This window comes from Xyrauchen texanus, chromosome 11, assembly GCF_025860055.1.
Source record: "Xyrauchen texanus isolate HMW12.3.18 chromosome 11, RBS_HiC_50CHRs, whole genome shotgun sequence".
NCBI lineage: Eukaryota > Metazoa > Chordata > Actinopteri > Cypriniformes > Catostomidae > Xyrauchen > Xyrauchen texanus.
Window position 1 is genome coordinate 40,677,236 of NC_068286.1, and position 17,595 is coordinate 40,694,830.

At 37.6% G+C, this 17,595-nt stretch overlaps 1 protein-coding gene across 1 annotated transcript in view; it reads right to left on the reverse strand.

Annotated features, from left to right (window-relative positions):
* Positions 1-17,595, reverse strand: part of LOC127651774 (zeta-sarcoglycan-like) — a 337,374-nt gene that overhangs the window by 16,098 nt on the left and 303,681 nt on the right. Inside the window, exon 7 of the mRNA XM_052137782.1 lies at positions 8,433-8,556. Within this exon, the coding sequence (XP_051993742.1) occupies positions 8,433-8,556 (124 nt within the window). The remainder of the gene's footprint in view (positions 1-8,432; positions 8,557-17,595) is intronic.

The following is a 17,595-nucleotide window of genomic DNA, read 5'->3' on the forward strand; positions in this document are numbered from 1 at the left end:
TGTATTCAATTTATCTAGATAAAGCATTCTTTCTGTTTGTGAGGTTGGGTGCATATGTACAAACAAAAGCAAAAACATGATCTTCAAATTGAGCCTTAATCTTTAAACATCTACCTTTAACGATCTCTTCAACTGAAAAAGATGAGGGAGTAAAATTCTTATTAAAAAACTGCAACTCCTCCACTGAGTGAAGTATTATGACTCAAAAAAAGGAGACCGCCCCACTCCTTAGCCCATTCAGTAGCAATTGTTCCATCGCTGTGTCTCCTGTAAAAACAGGACATCTATTTTATTCTATTTTATTACTTCATGTATCTGTGCTCTCTTTCTGAAATCTCTAGCCCCATTCACATTTAAAGATGCAATGCGAATGTCGTTCATCACTGAAAACGAAAAGGAAACTAGACTACAGAGGGCAAAACATCCAATAAGGGCATACAAACTAAACCATTTCATCATGATTACTCAATTGGAGTTGGATTTTTGTAACGATTTTCTTTAAACGATATACTTCTTTAGCTGTAAATCTTCCTTCACTCTTTGAACACTTAATATTCTCCAGAAGTCTTCTGAGATCTGGAAAATATTCAACAATTTGCACTCCTCTCATGTTTTCAGTCACTTTCAAGAACTATCTCTTTCACTCTATATTCAAGACATGACCAATTGGATTGAGAGCAAACTGAGACATTAGAATCAGAGCATTCACTCTCACTGCTTTCATTGTCCACCTTATTCTCTGATTTTTTCTGGCTTGTTTCAAAACCATGCTCTTGTCACTTTTTCTCTTTACAGGTGATTTAAAACAACCTGATCCATTAATATAATATTATTTTGAATTACACTCTCCACGTTTAACTCAGTATCAGAAAACTGAATCAAACTTGTTTGCGTGTTAACCAGAGCCTCTCCACAATCAGCATTGCTGCTTTCATCAATCTCACAGGTTAGCATAACAGATTTTTTGGGGGGTTTAATTCATCACTTTTAACAATTTGTCTATTCAGATCAGAAGCAATTTTTTTTTCTGCTGACACAAATATTTTTGGAGCACTAGAACTCATCATTCTGCTTACTGTGATGAGCAATGTTTTCATGGCACCTATGTATCAAATGACCAGACTTTCCATAACCAAAACACTCCATCGTGTCTGTAGTGACAAAAACTGTGTAATCAAAATTATCCACTTTGTACTTAACATTTAGGTTAAGATCAGTTCTGTTTCCATTCAATATCATATACGTGAATCACTTGAATGACACAACATGTTTCACCAACTCTGACTTACTCCCTATAGTGATCTTTTTCACGGGAGCAATCAGTTTGCCAAAGCATGAACATTTTTTAATCAGCATCTCATCTTTAATAAAAGGGGGACCATTTGAAATGGTAACTTTCTTAGCGTGGGTAAAAAATACATTGGGTAAATAAACCACATATGTTTATTCCCTTTCCAACCACTTAATTTGCTTTCTCTACTGTATTCAGGAACAGCATAACAGAGTTATTCATTTTGGATGCCGCTAACACACACTCATGACCCACTACATCACCAACCGCCACACTAAACTCCTCCACACCCACAGCCACAACCTTCACTCCATGGCGCTGCGTGAGTGAATCTAGAGCCTTAGCTCCCTGAGTTGCCATGCTTCCCAGTACGAAGACTGGTTGAGGCGATCAGTCATGCAATAAACTTCTCTGCAAATTTCACCACAGAAAAAACTAAACTAACCAACAACAAAAAATCTATGTTTTAATGCCACAGCGGGCACAAAAGACCACACCACTCACTCCGCTCACTCAACAAACGCCCGCACATGCGTACAGAGGGAGGGGGGTGAAGACAGAAAATAAGTCATTTAGATTACCTTATGAAAGGATTAAAGCTCCCTCTTCAAATTAAAGTATCTCTACGAATAACTATCAGTCAGCCACACGATGAAAAAAACAGTTGTGTGGTTTACAAACCCTTTCCTTTTTAGAACCACCATCGCAGTTTATGTATGTGCATATTTTGCATGTTTCTATCTGTAGTGACGGCCAAATATAGCTGGACTAAAAATTTTTTCATGCATGATTTCTTCAATTCCACAGCTTGAGGTCGTTAGGGCAGCAAATGAGAGTGAACAGGTTGGGGAAAGAGAAGACAGCCAAAGGTGAGGAGGTAAGGACGTAAGGAAGGTTTTCAGAAATGATGTGAAGAGGGAAATGAAGGACGGGAAATAGAAGTGCAAACACTCAGACATACGTACACATTTAAAAGGTGACACATCACATATCATGAGGTCATCTGTGTGTATTGCATACTCCATTAAGCTCTGGGGATGGGTAGAGTCTCCAGGCTCAAGCTATAAAACAGAGATAGAGGGCATGTGCTTCGATCTCCACTCTCTCTCTTTCGTTCTTATCTATGTGATTGTGATAATCACACACTTCTTTGGAGTCTGCTTACATTTCATTTACTACGTTTAGTAATACAAATTGATGGTTGGAATAAGAACCAAAAGATAAAGTTTATATGGCCAACATAAGCGTTTTCTCTTATCATTCCAAAGCTCTGGGACTATATTGCCACAAACAGGATAATGGCCTTATGCCACACAACAAAAGTAGCAGCTGAAGAGCAAACAAAACATTTACAATTCTATAATATTATTGTCTACACTATAATAAATAAATCAATAGATTTACATTGAAAACTGATTGGTCCAATGTAAGTGAATATTTTGAGGTGTTCTGCAGCTTTGACACTTCCATTGTAGACATGTTGTATGATAACTAATGCAAAATTCCAGCTGAGTAGATAATGGGGATTAAAGTCATGTGTGTTTCAGATTATATCAATACATGTGCAGAAATGGAGAAACTTTCCTCACACACCAGATTGGTCTAAAGCCATTTGTTTGTGCATTGACAGAACATTACACCACTCCCACCATGCGCTATGTCTTATACAATTTTTGTGAGAGCACTAACTACAAGTGCAATTTTTGTGCCAGCACAAAGTGCAAGTGGCCATGGGTGGGAGTGTTTGTGCTATCTGTGGGTGTATAATCACAAACTGTTGGTGTATTGCATTGTAATGAAATGCTGCAAAGTACAATTTGGTATTTTCCTGAGAAACAAGTCATTGCACAAGACGTTTCAGAACAATGTCTAATTTTATTGCAAATTATAAATTCAGTTCCTACATTTGCTGTTTGGAGATTCCACCAGTAGGTAGTAATAAAGTTCATGATTTTTAAGCCACTGCAAAAGGGGCCAATAGAAAAAGTTTGGATTTGAAATATAATTTTTTTGACCACTTTTTGACTCATCGTTTGAAGAGTAATTCGAATTTAGAAATATTTTTGGATACATTTTTTTGTTTCAATACATTAATTTAATTTTCCTACTCAAAATTGACAGGTAGAAGAGAGGTGCGCACCGATACAATCACTGTTAACACTACCCATGGTTTTTGTGTCAGTAAATAAAAATGATACATAATACTTGCATTCTTTATAACTTAATGGAGCGTACATCGAAAACCTGATGAGAACCACATTTTCCATGTGTATAAAAGGAGTGTATCACTGTCAAGGATGCAGTTAATGCACAAAAAACATAAGTTAATATTTCTATTCTTCTAATTAATTGCATACAGCCCATTTACACTTCCAACTTCTTATAAATGTCTGTTTATATTGCTGGTGCTTTACAGGGAACAGACTACATAATAGGACACTGACGGTGCAATAACCGGAGAAGAACCTCAGAATGAAATTGCAATTGACCCAGCCCATTAGCGCTTTGCAGGTGCATTTGCGCCTAGACTTGGAGCATGCTTCCACAAAAATACCAAATCATCCTGCCATCGCGCTACGCTTAACATTAGCACTCTTAAATTAGGGCCCTACATCCCATTATGCAAAACAGGGTCCTCACAAATGTAAAAGTAATAATAAAAATAAAGGTTTGAATAAGGATGGCTAGTTATGATTCATGTTTATGCTTCATTCTTTCTAAAAGCTTTCTGTGGAGCATTGTGCCAACACAGCTGTCCATTTCTAATTTATAAAGCATTTAGACATCTGCCCTAATAAAGATTTTGTTTTTGTATTTATCATCATTTATATTTTATCTTCTCCTTTGATTTTATACTGCATATTAGTGTCTGTATTAAAGTGACAAATGCTTGAAGGAAGTAGGGCTCTTGGATTTACTAAGTGTGACAATGAACAGAAATTTTAACATTAAATGTGTTCTCTGGGAAACAAACCCATGATTTTAGCAATGCTCATACCATTTTCTACCAGTTCAGGCACCGGAACAGGGTGATCTCATTAGTATTTAGATATGTCTATGTAAGCTACCTACTTTTTCCTGATTTGTGTATGTTTGTGTTGTGCTGTCAACATTGTTTAGAAACTTCAACATGTTTTAACCCAAAGGACTAAAAAGCTTTACATTTCAGATGCTGTTAATCTGTCAATATTTTATGATAATTTATTTTATTAGTTCCCATGTCTATGCATATGTATGAAATTGTATGTGATAGAACCAAGCTTTTCCTATGAATACTTATGAAAACTCATGAGATCATGAGAAACCACAATAATAGACTGATAAACTGAAATGGAACTGGCGCAAATAAAATCACTCTGCAAATTTCTTTTGACTTTTAGAACCACACTTTAAAACAAGGCGCCCTACAGCATGGCAGGAATAAGTGCCATGGGACTCCATACACGAGAATAATAGAAAATAAAACCACGCCACCATCACACAGAAACAACCCATGGGCAAAACGAACAGCTGGCAGTAATTTGGCTGTTGGATTATTAACCTCTTAGGATCTACACACTCTCTCCAGCACCACAGGGCTACTGATAGATTTGTCCAGTGATAGATGAGTCTGCTTCAGTGGCAGGGCTAGTTTAGAAGTGTTTCTCTCATTATTTTCACCCTATCACACCCTCAACTGGCTTTATTAAGATGCATGGGCTTAAGGGCTAGTCTCAAATGGACACCATATTGGAACTTTGCACATGCAAATGAAACATTAGTGTACATATGCCTGCTTTAGCTCCCTTGTCTCCTCACCTGACACCATATGTATCTATATCCATCACTTCATTGGCTGGCTGAAGTGAGAGGGAGTGTTCAGGTGGAGAAAATGGGGGATATAATTGGCTCCACAGCTGCCATGTAACACGTCTAAAACAACAAACTGGGCGCTTAATTTCATGGATGATGATGTGATGGTGTTTAGCAATAATGACAACTGATTTAGTTAAGCGCTTTGCTGGGGTTAATATAGAATGGCTTTTTCCTTTCCCCCGAATCGGTGAATCTTTTTTTATTTATTTATTTTTTCTTGAATGTGTTCATTGCCATGCACTGTAAAAATTATCTAATTCACTAGTTTGAATAGGACTTTCCAGCCCCACATATTAGAGACAGAGGATTGTTTAGCGTAAACCAGTTCACTAGAATGACTAAGACTTTTCAAACACACTACATATGAGAAGGGACCATTTAGTAAAAACTGATTAACTACAATGATATGGACTTTCCCATGCTGATTTACTAGATTGAATTGGACTTTACAGCTTTACATATGAGAGACAGAAGACCATTTACAATGAACCGAGTCACTATAATGATTCAGAATTCCCAATGCTACACATACTGTGTGAGAGAAAGGACCATTTATGATTAACCAATTCACTAGAATGTTTAGACTTTCCCACGGGTACAAACGAGAGAGCGAGAGAAGGCTGTTTTGGACAAACCGATTCAATAGTCATTTGGAATTTCCAACAGCACATATGACAGAGCGATAACCATTTAGTATGAACCAACACACTAATTTGGACTTTACCCTGGTACATATGAGAGAGAGAGGATTAATTGGGATGAACTGACTCACTAGACTGAATCAGACTTTTTAGAGCTATATACTGAATGAGAGAAAGGGAATTGTTAAAAATTTACTGATTAGATTAAATCAGATTTTACCATGCTAAATAAAGTATGAAAAACAGGACAATTTAGGTGAGTGAAAATGAGAACACAATGGTAACCCTGCATTAGAAAAAAATAAACATCAAAACAAAGATGTAGTTTAATTGCACTCCACCTCGACATGTCGTAAAATGTAGCTAAAATAAAATAACAAAAATAGCATAACTACTGTCACGCTACAGGGAAATGTAGTTCATTTAGTAGCATCACTACTGCATACACTGCAAAATAAAAGCGTCTACTAAATGAATAAATGCTTCCTCAAGTGTAGAATTTAAAAAACACTTTATTGAGAAAATCAAACAGACTGATAAATTGATTGATTGATTGTCTATAAAGTATAGTGATCTGAAACTATTAGTTACTATTAACAAGACAATCCTGTACTGACAGCCTTCAACTAAAAAAAAAACTTTTCAGGGGTCTTGGCAATGCAACTATTCCTTTTGCCTCTCTCAGGAGAGCTATCAGAGCACCTACACCAGTCACTTTTCATTTCCCTTGATCTTAAGAGGCAGGAGGGAGAGAAAAGGCAATAAGACCTGGACCCAGTCAGCCATTTTCCTTTAATTCTCTCACCCCAAACTTTTTAACATTGGCCTCTTAAGAGTCAGCCACTGACAACATTGATTTGAATTTTCATCTGAGCTGTCTAATGCACTTGATTCTCTTTTCCAAATTGACAGAGGCATCTATTTTCTGCACAGTGTCTATTCTCTCATGAGAATTAAAGGGAGAGGGGGGCAAATAGGGTGGGATTCTGCTGATATAAGCATTTGTTCTAAATTACTGTGCTTGTTCATACAGACGGGCAGAGAGAGAGAAAGTAAGGGGTTCACTGTAAGAAAAAAAAAACTCTTGAGAAATGTTATTAAAAAAAGTCCTCTGAACTAATTTCCCCAGTTATGCTTTCAATTTTGAACTTGATAATTCCCTAAATGCAACATTTGTTGTTCAGACAAGATTGCGTTCCAATAATAACACATTTCAAATCATATATACAATCAAATGAAAATTGTAGCATAAATTGTGCTTTATACACATATTACAGAGTAAACAAACAACCAATTGGCTCTTTTAAATGTGAGGCAAAACGTCCATTCCTACAGAAGCCATATTGCCCGTTTCAATGCCTCTATTAAAAATGAGATTTGCTCTTTTAACCGTAAGGTGGAACTACAGCCAGCATACAGTTTTTAGCACTTTTATTCAATTTTATGTGAAATGTCTGTCTCCCCCGCGACCCGACTTCGGATAAGCGGTTGAAGATGGATGGATGGATGGATGTCTGTCTCCTCTGTTTATAATATATCCAATGTGACTCAAAAAACCCTGCATACAGTATAAAACTTGATTCTTTTTACAGTGTGTGTGTGTGTGTGTGTGTGTGTGTGTGTAGCACAGACAGAGAGATAAAGGTCAGATAATAAGATGAGAGAAAACTGCGAAACTTAACAAATTAAGCAAGTTTCATAAGTGGTCTCATTGTGCATCAGCCACTTTGTCTCATACATAATTCCTCTCCGGACCATTCTGCTATCTCAGGCACGAAGGGGAAAAAAAGTCTTCCTTTTTTTTTTTTCAAAAAGAGGTGACAGGACAGTGTGATAGATGACTCGGACTCATGGAAGTTAATTAAATAGCCTGGACTGGTACTAAAGCAAGATAGGAGAAAGAGAGAGAGACAAAGGAAGAGAGAGAGAGTAACAAAGAGAGCAAGACAGCTCAACAAGGTGGCACTAATTTGAACGAGGGGACATGGGGGGTGGGAGGTCTATGTCAGTCTGTGAGCATGGGTAGTCTAAACATGTTCAAGGTGCTGGTGAAATTGCGCTAACACTGAAATTACGGTACAGTGAATTGGGCTTGAAGACAGGTAAAGATGGAGACAGATAAAGGCATATATTCAGAAATATCAGACCACTGGTTCGCCCGATTGACAAATCAGAATCGAGTATTCCAGAGAGATGTATAATACTTTTTTCTAATCACATTTTGTCATATAAACATCGGACAACACTAGTCAAGATGTTTGTTTTTAAGTTTAGTAAGCGAAAACAATGCAATAGAATCATTGTATTTCACATTATCAAGTCTTTTTATTTCAGACTGCAAACTCACAAATTGGGTAAACTATAGATTCCCCATGACATAGCATCACCGTGGAATATCAGTGCAGGAAACACTGGTCAGAGATGATCTTTTCCATTCCACCAAAGTAGAAAGTAACTTGGCCTGTCAAGCTCCAAATAGGACAGCAAAAGGCTGTAATCTCAGTAACTCAGCAGTTACTATGTCACCCCATTTAGGATTGATCTTGCAACCATTGTCCACCATAAAGAGAATCCTAACTATACTACTGCATTTAACCTTCCTAACATTCACTTAGTTCCACCAATACACAAATATACATACTTACCTCTCCTTCAGATGACTCTAAAGTGAGGTCTTTCCTACAGGAAGCTTTGAATTCCCCAACTCCTGCATTCACTTCAACACCTTTAGGGGCCTCCAATGTCAGTGTCCTTGTCGGGGACTCTAGCCTGTTGGAGGAAAACAGACTTTTATGATGTAATCACTATTCTCAGAGACTCCAGCCAAAAGCAACAAGAGGTCAAATGGCAAGAAATGCATTTAATTTACAGATTCATTTTGGGCTCCATATTCAAGCTTTATTTCCCATATGAGACTGGTGAGAGAGAATGTTGAGCAAATTGAAAGGGAGGAGAGAACGAGAAGACAGAAATCAGAGTCTAAGATCTGACAGAGAAAGGGATAACTGATTGAGGCTGTCCACTCCTGAATATCTACTGCCTTAAAAACAGCGCAAGAAGCAATATCGATTAGCAGAAAAAAGAGAGCGAGAAAGAGAGAGAGTGTTATAAGAGAAAAAATCGGTTTAAGACATGTTTGCAAGTCTGTTCTAAAACTGATTAACCCATTTTAATCTGGTATCAGCACTACAAACAGGTATAACATGTTTTGTGATCAGATCCTTAAAACTACATTTGAAAAGTTTGTGACATTATTGTTTTGTAGCATAAACACTAATGTGTTCTGGACAATTGTTTAAACAATTTTAAACTTTGGAAGTAACTTGAGGCTTAAAAGAAAATAGCCATCCAATCTAACTTTTTTGAAAAAGCACATACATTTACATACAAAAGACAAAATGTTTTTGACATCTTCAGTGTGTCTGATATCAATGATACAGTGACACCAGTGATACAGTGGCACAACAACCTAACATTCAATATAGGTACTCGACCAACATTACTGTTAATTCAAATGCTATCCTGTAATAGATATGAGGTCAATAATACTTCAAAAATGGCAAACAAAGCACAATTATATTTATGCCTACAAAATTAATTTCAAGCATTTAAGCATACGCATTCAGATCAATAGATTTTTAAGATCATGAGAAAAATTTCAGTCAAGTGTTTCAAAAAGTTTGACCGGTAGTGTATGTATGTAATATATATATATATATATATATATATATATATATATATATATATATATATATATATATATATACACTCACCTAAAGGATTATTAGGAACACCATACTAATACTGTGTTTGACCCCTTTCGCCTTCAGAACTGCCTTAATTCTACGTGGCATTGATTCAACAAGGTGCTGAAAGCATTCTTTAGAAATGTTGGCCCATATCGATAGGATAGCATCTTGCAGTTGATGGAGATTTGTGGGATGCACATCCAGGGCACGAAGCTCCTGTTCCACCACATCCCAAAGATGCTCTATTGGGTTGAGATCTGGTGACTGTGGGGGCCATTTTAGTACAGTGAACTCATTGTCATGTTCAAGAAACCAATTTGAAATGATTCGAGCTTTGTGACATGGTGCATTATCCTGCTGGAAGTAGCCATCAGAGGATGGGTACATGGTGGCCATAAAGGGATGGACATGGTCAAAAACAATGCTCAGGTAGGCCGTGGCATTTAAACGATGCCCAATTGGCACTAAGGGGCCTAAAGTGTGCCAAGAAAACATCCCCCACACCATTACACCACCACCACCAGCCTGCACAGTGGTAACAAGGCATGATGGATCCATGTTCTCATTCTGTTTACGCCAAATTCTGACTCTACCATCTGAATGTCTCAACAGAAATCGAGACTCATCAGACCAGGCAACATTTTTCCAGTCTTCAACTGTCCAATTTTGGTGAGCTCTTGCAAATTGTAGCCTCTTTTTCCTATTTGTAGTGGAGATGAGTGGTACCCGGTGGGGTCTTCTGCTGTTGTAGCCCATCCGCCTCAAGGTTGTGCGTGTTGTGGCTTCACAAATGCTTTGCTGCATACCTCGGTTGTAACGAGTGGTTATTTCAGGCAAAGTTGCTCTTCTATCAGCTTGAATCAGTCGGCCCATTCTCCTCTGACCTCTAGCATCAACAAGGCATTTTCAGCCCACAGGACTGCCGCATACTGGATGTTTTTCCTTTTCACACCATTCTTTGTAAACCCTAGAAATGGTTGTGCGTGAAAATTCCAGTAACTGAGCAGATTGTGAAATACTCAGACCGGCCCGTCTGGCACCAACAACCATGCCACGCTCAAAATTGCTTAAATCACCTTTCTTTCCCATTCTGACATTCAGTTTGGAGTTCATGAGATTGTCTTGACCAGGACCACACCCCTAAATGCATTGAAGCAACTGCCATGTGATTGGTTGATTAGATCATTGCATTAATGAGAAATTGAACAGGTGTTCCTAATAATCTTTTAGGTGAGTGTATATATATATATATACACACACACACACACAGTATATTACACCCCTTCAGTACCCACGGTGAGTTGATGGTGTTGGGTGAATTCAGAACAGTAATCAGTGGATACACAATGACCTGACAGAAGCGAATATATTGGCTTAATGGTTCCCTCTTTTTTACTCTTCTCTTTCCTTGCTTGTTCTATCCTTCTCTCACCAAATATCAATGAGATCCCATGTCATCTGAAAAGAAAAACTCTATCAGGGAATTGATTTTCTATTCATACATGCTCCAAAGCAATTCAGCAGCAAAACAAAATATCTTAAGTGTGCAGAGAGTGGACTTGAGTTTATATGGAATATCCACAATTTTCCTACGTTCCGTGATGATTTGTTGTCAAGTTAACACAGCTGTTGTTGCAGCGTATGTCCATTCATTGTTTCATTGTGGTGTTGGGATTTTGAGGAGAGTGTGTATGATTTTCGTATGGACATACATCAATCACTATATCAGTGTGTTACTGAACGATAATAAACTACAAAAAAGTCATAAAAGACAAACAAAACTGCCTTGCTGTTTCTCCCAGATGCAGTTGAGATTCGTTCTAAACACAAATGCAACATTTTGAGCAAAATTATTGGTTGTTTTAGTGGAGTACCCGTGTTTGTTCAGCTTCAGATGTGTGTGCTTGTCATCTTGTCACTATGCATGTTTAAATCAGACAGACACACTATGGAAGAGCTGTGAAGTTCTCATACTTGGTGATGTAATAGCTTTTTCAAGTTTTCAGATCGGATAGTTATTTCCTTTTAAATCTGCACATAAATGTAAACATTTGTTAGGCGGGTGATTAACTGGGGAGAGGTGGTGCTTTGCTTCTGTCCGGGATGCATCAGGATGCCATTTTAAACCTCAAATGCAATGTGGTTTTTGACTACCTCTTTATGTGTTTTTTATTTTCAAATCACAAAACATTTTGCACCCCGTTTACAACTATTTTTAGCGCCGACCTTTGTTATTGGATCATCCGAAATGCGTCTTATTATCAGCTGTAAACAGGGTCTGAAAATGACTGCAGCCAGAGCTAGGGAATGCAGTAAAACGAAGCAAGAGTGTAGATTTTGATTGAATATGGGGGGTGAATGGGGGTAAATATTGGGGTGTATGTGTATGTCAGAAACAGTACCCTAAAATATATCCTCACTACATAATATAGTAGCTACTTCAGTACACTGAACATTTGTGGCTTCAAGTGGAGTAAGAAAAAATTATGTGCACATGAATAAGCAAACAAAGTCATACAGTATTTACCAATCGGAAACCAATTCTGACACCTAAATTGGGGAGTTGTGATGTTGAAAGTGTGGTGGGCAATGTCAAAGCATGGCCGGGTGTGTGTGTGTGTGTGTTTCAATTCTAAATTTTGGCCAACCCAGGTCTACCAATAATATAAATGAAAATGTAATGGACTGGTGAGATGGTATTGAAAAATAAATAATAAATAAATCAAACCTACTCCTTAAAATAAATAAATAAATAAATAATTCATTTGTAGAGGCTAAAATGTTAATATTTTTGACATTTAAATATATCTGACACTTTCATGCTTTTTTTCCTACTGGTTCTTTTGGATCATGTTTTTTTTCAATAACCTACCAAATGAGGCGTTCTTCTCTCTAGAGATTTGAGTGTTTTGTCTTATCATTTTTCACTGTGTCACAGTTATGGTCACAGGAGCTGGCTACTGACTTTTGACTTTGGAAAATAAGACCAATGACAACATCAGGGAGCTCAATACCAGTCACTAACCTTTGACTCTTGGCTCCCATATGTGTACTAACGTTTGGTTGCATCCTTTCAGATTGATGGATGACACTGTGCCATGGGTAGATGAACATCAGCCAATGCCAAAGATTTTCAAGCATGCCTGTGTTTTAAAGTTTCTTTCTATGAGCTTCTTGCTTACTGGGTTCCACGATAAACCAAGGGGACTCATGAAAACTCATTTAGAAAGTTTTAAAAGTTGTGAGTTGGTGGTACAAAAAAACAAAAAACAAACCAAAAAAAAAACTGTTTAAAATGGTTTTCTGTTCTTAGTTTGTTTATGTTGGACTAGCTGGTCTCCCAGCCTGGTCAAGCTGGTCTTCAGATGGTCTCCAGCCTAGCCAAGCTGGCAAGGGCTCAAAACACCTTTGAAACCAGCAAACCAGAACAGAATGGGTAACCAGAAAAGAACAGAATACCACTGTAGGCTGGTTTAAGCAGTTTTTTTCAGCATTCAGTTGCATTATTGCAAACATTTCAAACTTCAAGTGCTTCAATCTGAATTGCGATGTTGTAGAGAATGGTGTTGAAAATAAGGGCTTTCAAGAAAGTTCACCAGAGCTGTTGACCCTGTGAGAGGGTTTTCTTTATAGCTCACTGAGCTCATGACCCAAAGGCCCAATTCTTGTCCTCAACATTCCCTGACAAATCCTCGAATCGTCAAAAATGTTTTATTGCAGCCTGGCCGTCTGCTGTGTGAAATGTAGCTGGGGAAATTGTGGCTGGCAGCAAGACCCTGTGAGAAAACTTAAAGCAATTTCATGGCCGCGTGCATCCATTGCTGTTAATTTAATCAATAGTGATAGAACTGGGGGACCATCATGGTCTGAGTGGGAAGCTAGAATAAGGTAGTGGCACTAGGTCCCTAAACCAAAGCTGCAGGAAAGAAGGATGTTCCAGGAATAAAGGAATGATATTGTGTCTTAATTTGCTCCTGTTGAAGAATATCATTCACTCGAGTGAGACCATGTGGTTTGTGAAGTCACCACTTCTGGGCCACTTTGAACAAAGATGCAGTGTAACAAGTTGGAGAGGAGAGAGTAAAATCTTTTTGAATCTGTATGATTTTTTGACCACTTTTTTAGTTTGATAATATTTACCTTTCGTTTGAAGTGTAATTTCAATTTAGAAATATGTTTGGTTTAATCTTTTCGTGTTTTGATAAGTTAATTACATTTTTCAAAATCATCTGGTAGAAGTGAAGTGCATAGCAATACAATCACTGTTAATACTAGACATGGTTTGTGTGTCAGTAGAAATATGCCTGACATTTATCAAGGAAACAGGTAATTCACAGAAGAAAGTCATTTTCAATTCTTCTAATTCACTGCGTAAAGTTTAGTTACACTACCAAATTCTTATGAATGTGTTTTCTTTGTTTACATCACTGGTGCTTGAGGGAATGAACTATACAATAGGATGCAGATGTGGGAAAAACTGGAGAAAACCTCAGAATTAAATTGCACTTTATCCAGCCCATTTGCACGTTGCGATGGCGATTTTGCCAAACCCACTTGCGCACTGACGTAGTGCATGCTTGCATGTAAATACCAAAACTTTATGTACTTATGTCATTATGCTGCACTTAACGGTAGTGCTCTTAAAAAATCTTTGAAAATTGTCACCCCCTGCTCACCATTCATTTTCACTGTATAGAAAAGAGTAACATGAACAACCTACTTAACATCTCATTTTGTGTTCGAAAGAAGAACGTCATAGAGGTTTGAATGAGGGTGAGTAAATTATGATTAACTGTTCCTTTAAGAATTATTATAGAATAATACACATAGAATGGAGAGTACTTAAGATTAATTTAATGAAATAATACATAGACTGTGTTAATGTGACTTTCATTATGAGGAAAAGACAGATGACAACAGGGGCAGTTTGCTGAACTGCTCAATAAATGTGAAGGTCACACCACAGATCGATATAACCTCAAAACCACATACATATTTGGGCTCCAAAGCATCTAAAAATTAAGTTAATGCTCTTATGAAAAAAAAAAAAACAGTTCGCTTATCCATACTGACAGTATTAAGAATGGACTGAGAGCTACAGCACTGCAGAATGCCAGAGTAATCCCTGTCTGATAAGGTAATCAATGCATTTGAAGGTCAAGAGGTGGATGTACTCCATGTCTGAATGAGTGGAAGGTAATTTAGTGTGGATTTGAGAAGGCTGTGTAGCCATGATTACAGCTGGACAGACTCTCGTGTACAGCATATAATCATATATTACATATAAAGCTGACAATCATATATGGTTGACTTCATCACTCTCTTCAAGAAGTTCATCCTTGTAGTACTTAGTAAGTTAATTGAAGCACCTTTCTTATCTTCTCAAGTCTCCCAAACTCTCAAGCCAATCAAATTTAATTTCAAGGCACGAACTTGCTCAATCAGTCACTCATGGGCTCAAGGTAGCAGTTGCACTTTTGTCGTGATTTAGAACCATCTTCTTCTAGCCAAACTTTAATCCCAACCATTATGAGAGTAAAAAATAAAAATAAAAATTAATCTTGAATGAAAGCTGAAAAATCCAGGTATAAGGCGATTCTTGTCAGACACTTGACAAATGAGTCTAAGTGTGGCCTTTAGCTGAAGAGATGGAGAGATATAAGATATGGTTAATGTCCCTGACTGGGGTCTGCAGGCTGAGATATGATCTTCATGTTATTAAAAAATAAGTTGTATGGCATTTGAAAAAGAGGCTTACTTGAGTCCCTTCCTCTTGGTTGAGACATTTACTTTGGTTTACAATAATAACGTCCAGATAGTGAGGGGAAAACCATTAAAAAAGGAGTGAAATCTATCTCCTTCTATCACTCTATCTCTCCAATGGATGGATGGATGTATGGAAGGATGGATGGATAATAGCCCTTTTTATCCTCTCTAGAAAACAGATTAAACTAATGTACTAGTGCTTTTGATCATTTAACACCCACCTACTCACTATTTTAAGTCATCACTTTTGTATGCCACTCAACATCTAGCTTTAATCTCTATTGAAAAATAAAAATTGTTCTTTCACAATGTATTTCCATGGGAGCAAACATTCACATTGTATCAAATTGACACAACAAGGCTCAGTGAATGAATGACAGACATTGTATTATTTCAACCTTGTTTAATTTCAAAATATGGCACTCAATCTGAATTAAAAACTAACCTTAACGTATTTTAGCAATACAAAATGTTCCCAAATGTCCCTGATTTAGCTAACCTCTAATTAACATCTGGGAACAAATGTTCCTAAACCATAGCTAAGCACATTCATACTCACCAACACACACACACACAGGTCTGGACTGGTAATCTGGCATACCAGGCATTTTCCGGGTGGGCCTACGCACTTTGGGGCTGATCAGGAGTGGACTGGCCATAGGGAGAACCGAGCTACCGGTGGGTTGGCCACGAAACGGACTGAATTGGTCGCAATAAGCTAAAATGAGCTGATGCATTATGCAGAACGGACCACAAAACGGCGCTGCGATATACAGAAAAGGACAGCGAACACCCCCCTAGTTAGCAGACACAGTAGTAAATGATAGCTAAGACATTTAAAAACACTCTGAAGTGAATAATATGCTTCTCTAAATATGGACTAATCACAGTAAACAAAAACCCATTATTCTTCCTGTTTTCTCCCAAGGTTTTTTCCTCATCTAGTAACATCTTTGGGAGTTTTTCCTTGCCACTGTCTCTTCTGGCTCAATAGATTTTGTAAGGCACTATAATTTCTTGATTAACTCTAGAATGTACTACCATTAACCTTAAAAAAGGGGATATTTTTTAAAAGCACACACATCACCTCTGTAAGGTCCAAAACATGGTGCTATACCCCTGAAAACCAATACATTTATACTATGCAGTTTTTTTTATGTTTTAGTAATTTAGGTCAATACTAATAATACAATCTCAGTCTCTCACCCTTGTTCTCCTGATTATAGTGTTAATCATGTTAAAAAAAAATAAAAACATCCCTGCTGCTCAAAGTTCCATTAAATCAGCACAGTCAAATAAAAATGCTTTGCTGGATAGATTAATTAAATGCAAAGCAAAGGGGGATGGAGGAGTTTGATGTGTTGCCCTCAGTCAAGACGTGACTCTTGGTTGCAGCCCACCAGCCCAACAAAACAAAACAAAACCCAAAAACAAACAGGGTTGTCTAATCAATCAGAGTTTTCTGTGATTACTCATAAATAATCACAATGAATCATGTTTGGTGTGATTAGAGCTGTCAAAATTACAAAAGTTAGGTTGAAGATTAATTGCCATACAAATCCATCCACCTTCTAAAGTTGCTTGTCCTAAAGTGCTGGAGCCTATCCCAGATTTCTCAGGCCAAAGGGAGGGAAACACCCTGGACAGGTGGCCTGTCCATCACAGGGAAAACACACAGACATACACATTCACACTTACAGCATTCACTTAACCTGCATATGTTTTGGACTGTGGGGGAAACCGGAGCACACAGAGGAAACCCATGCAAACACAGGGAGTACATACAAACTCCACACAGAAAAAGTCTGGGTGAGCCAGGACTCAAACCAGGAACCTTCTTGCTGTGAGGCGAAAGTGCTACCCACTGAGCCATCTCACTGCATGCTATTAAATTTGCATGTAAGTCCAAGTATATTTGCATTTTGCAAATGTTACAAAAAGTCAAACCAGAGTGCTTTGTGATCACCTGCACATTAATCGATGTTTACTTTCAAGTGAATTTGGCGCAAACTGCCACATATGGTGCGAGTGCACATTAAGTCCTCCAGAAGCGTTTAATCTTCAAAAAAACTGAAATTTTCTGCTAAATGAATCAAAACAAAGCAAAACAAGGCACATCGTACAGACAAGAACGGAAACTAAACAAAACAAAAAGCAAAACAACGATAAACATCACACTCTCCATCTCTTATTCTCTCTCTATCACTCTCTCTCTCACACACTCTCTCAACATTGCTATTGTCAACCTAACATTTAATGACTAGTCATTGTTCAAACACTCTTCAACTTGTGA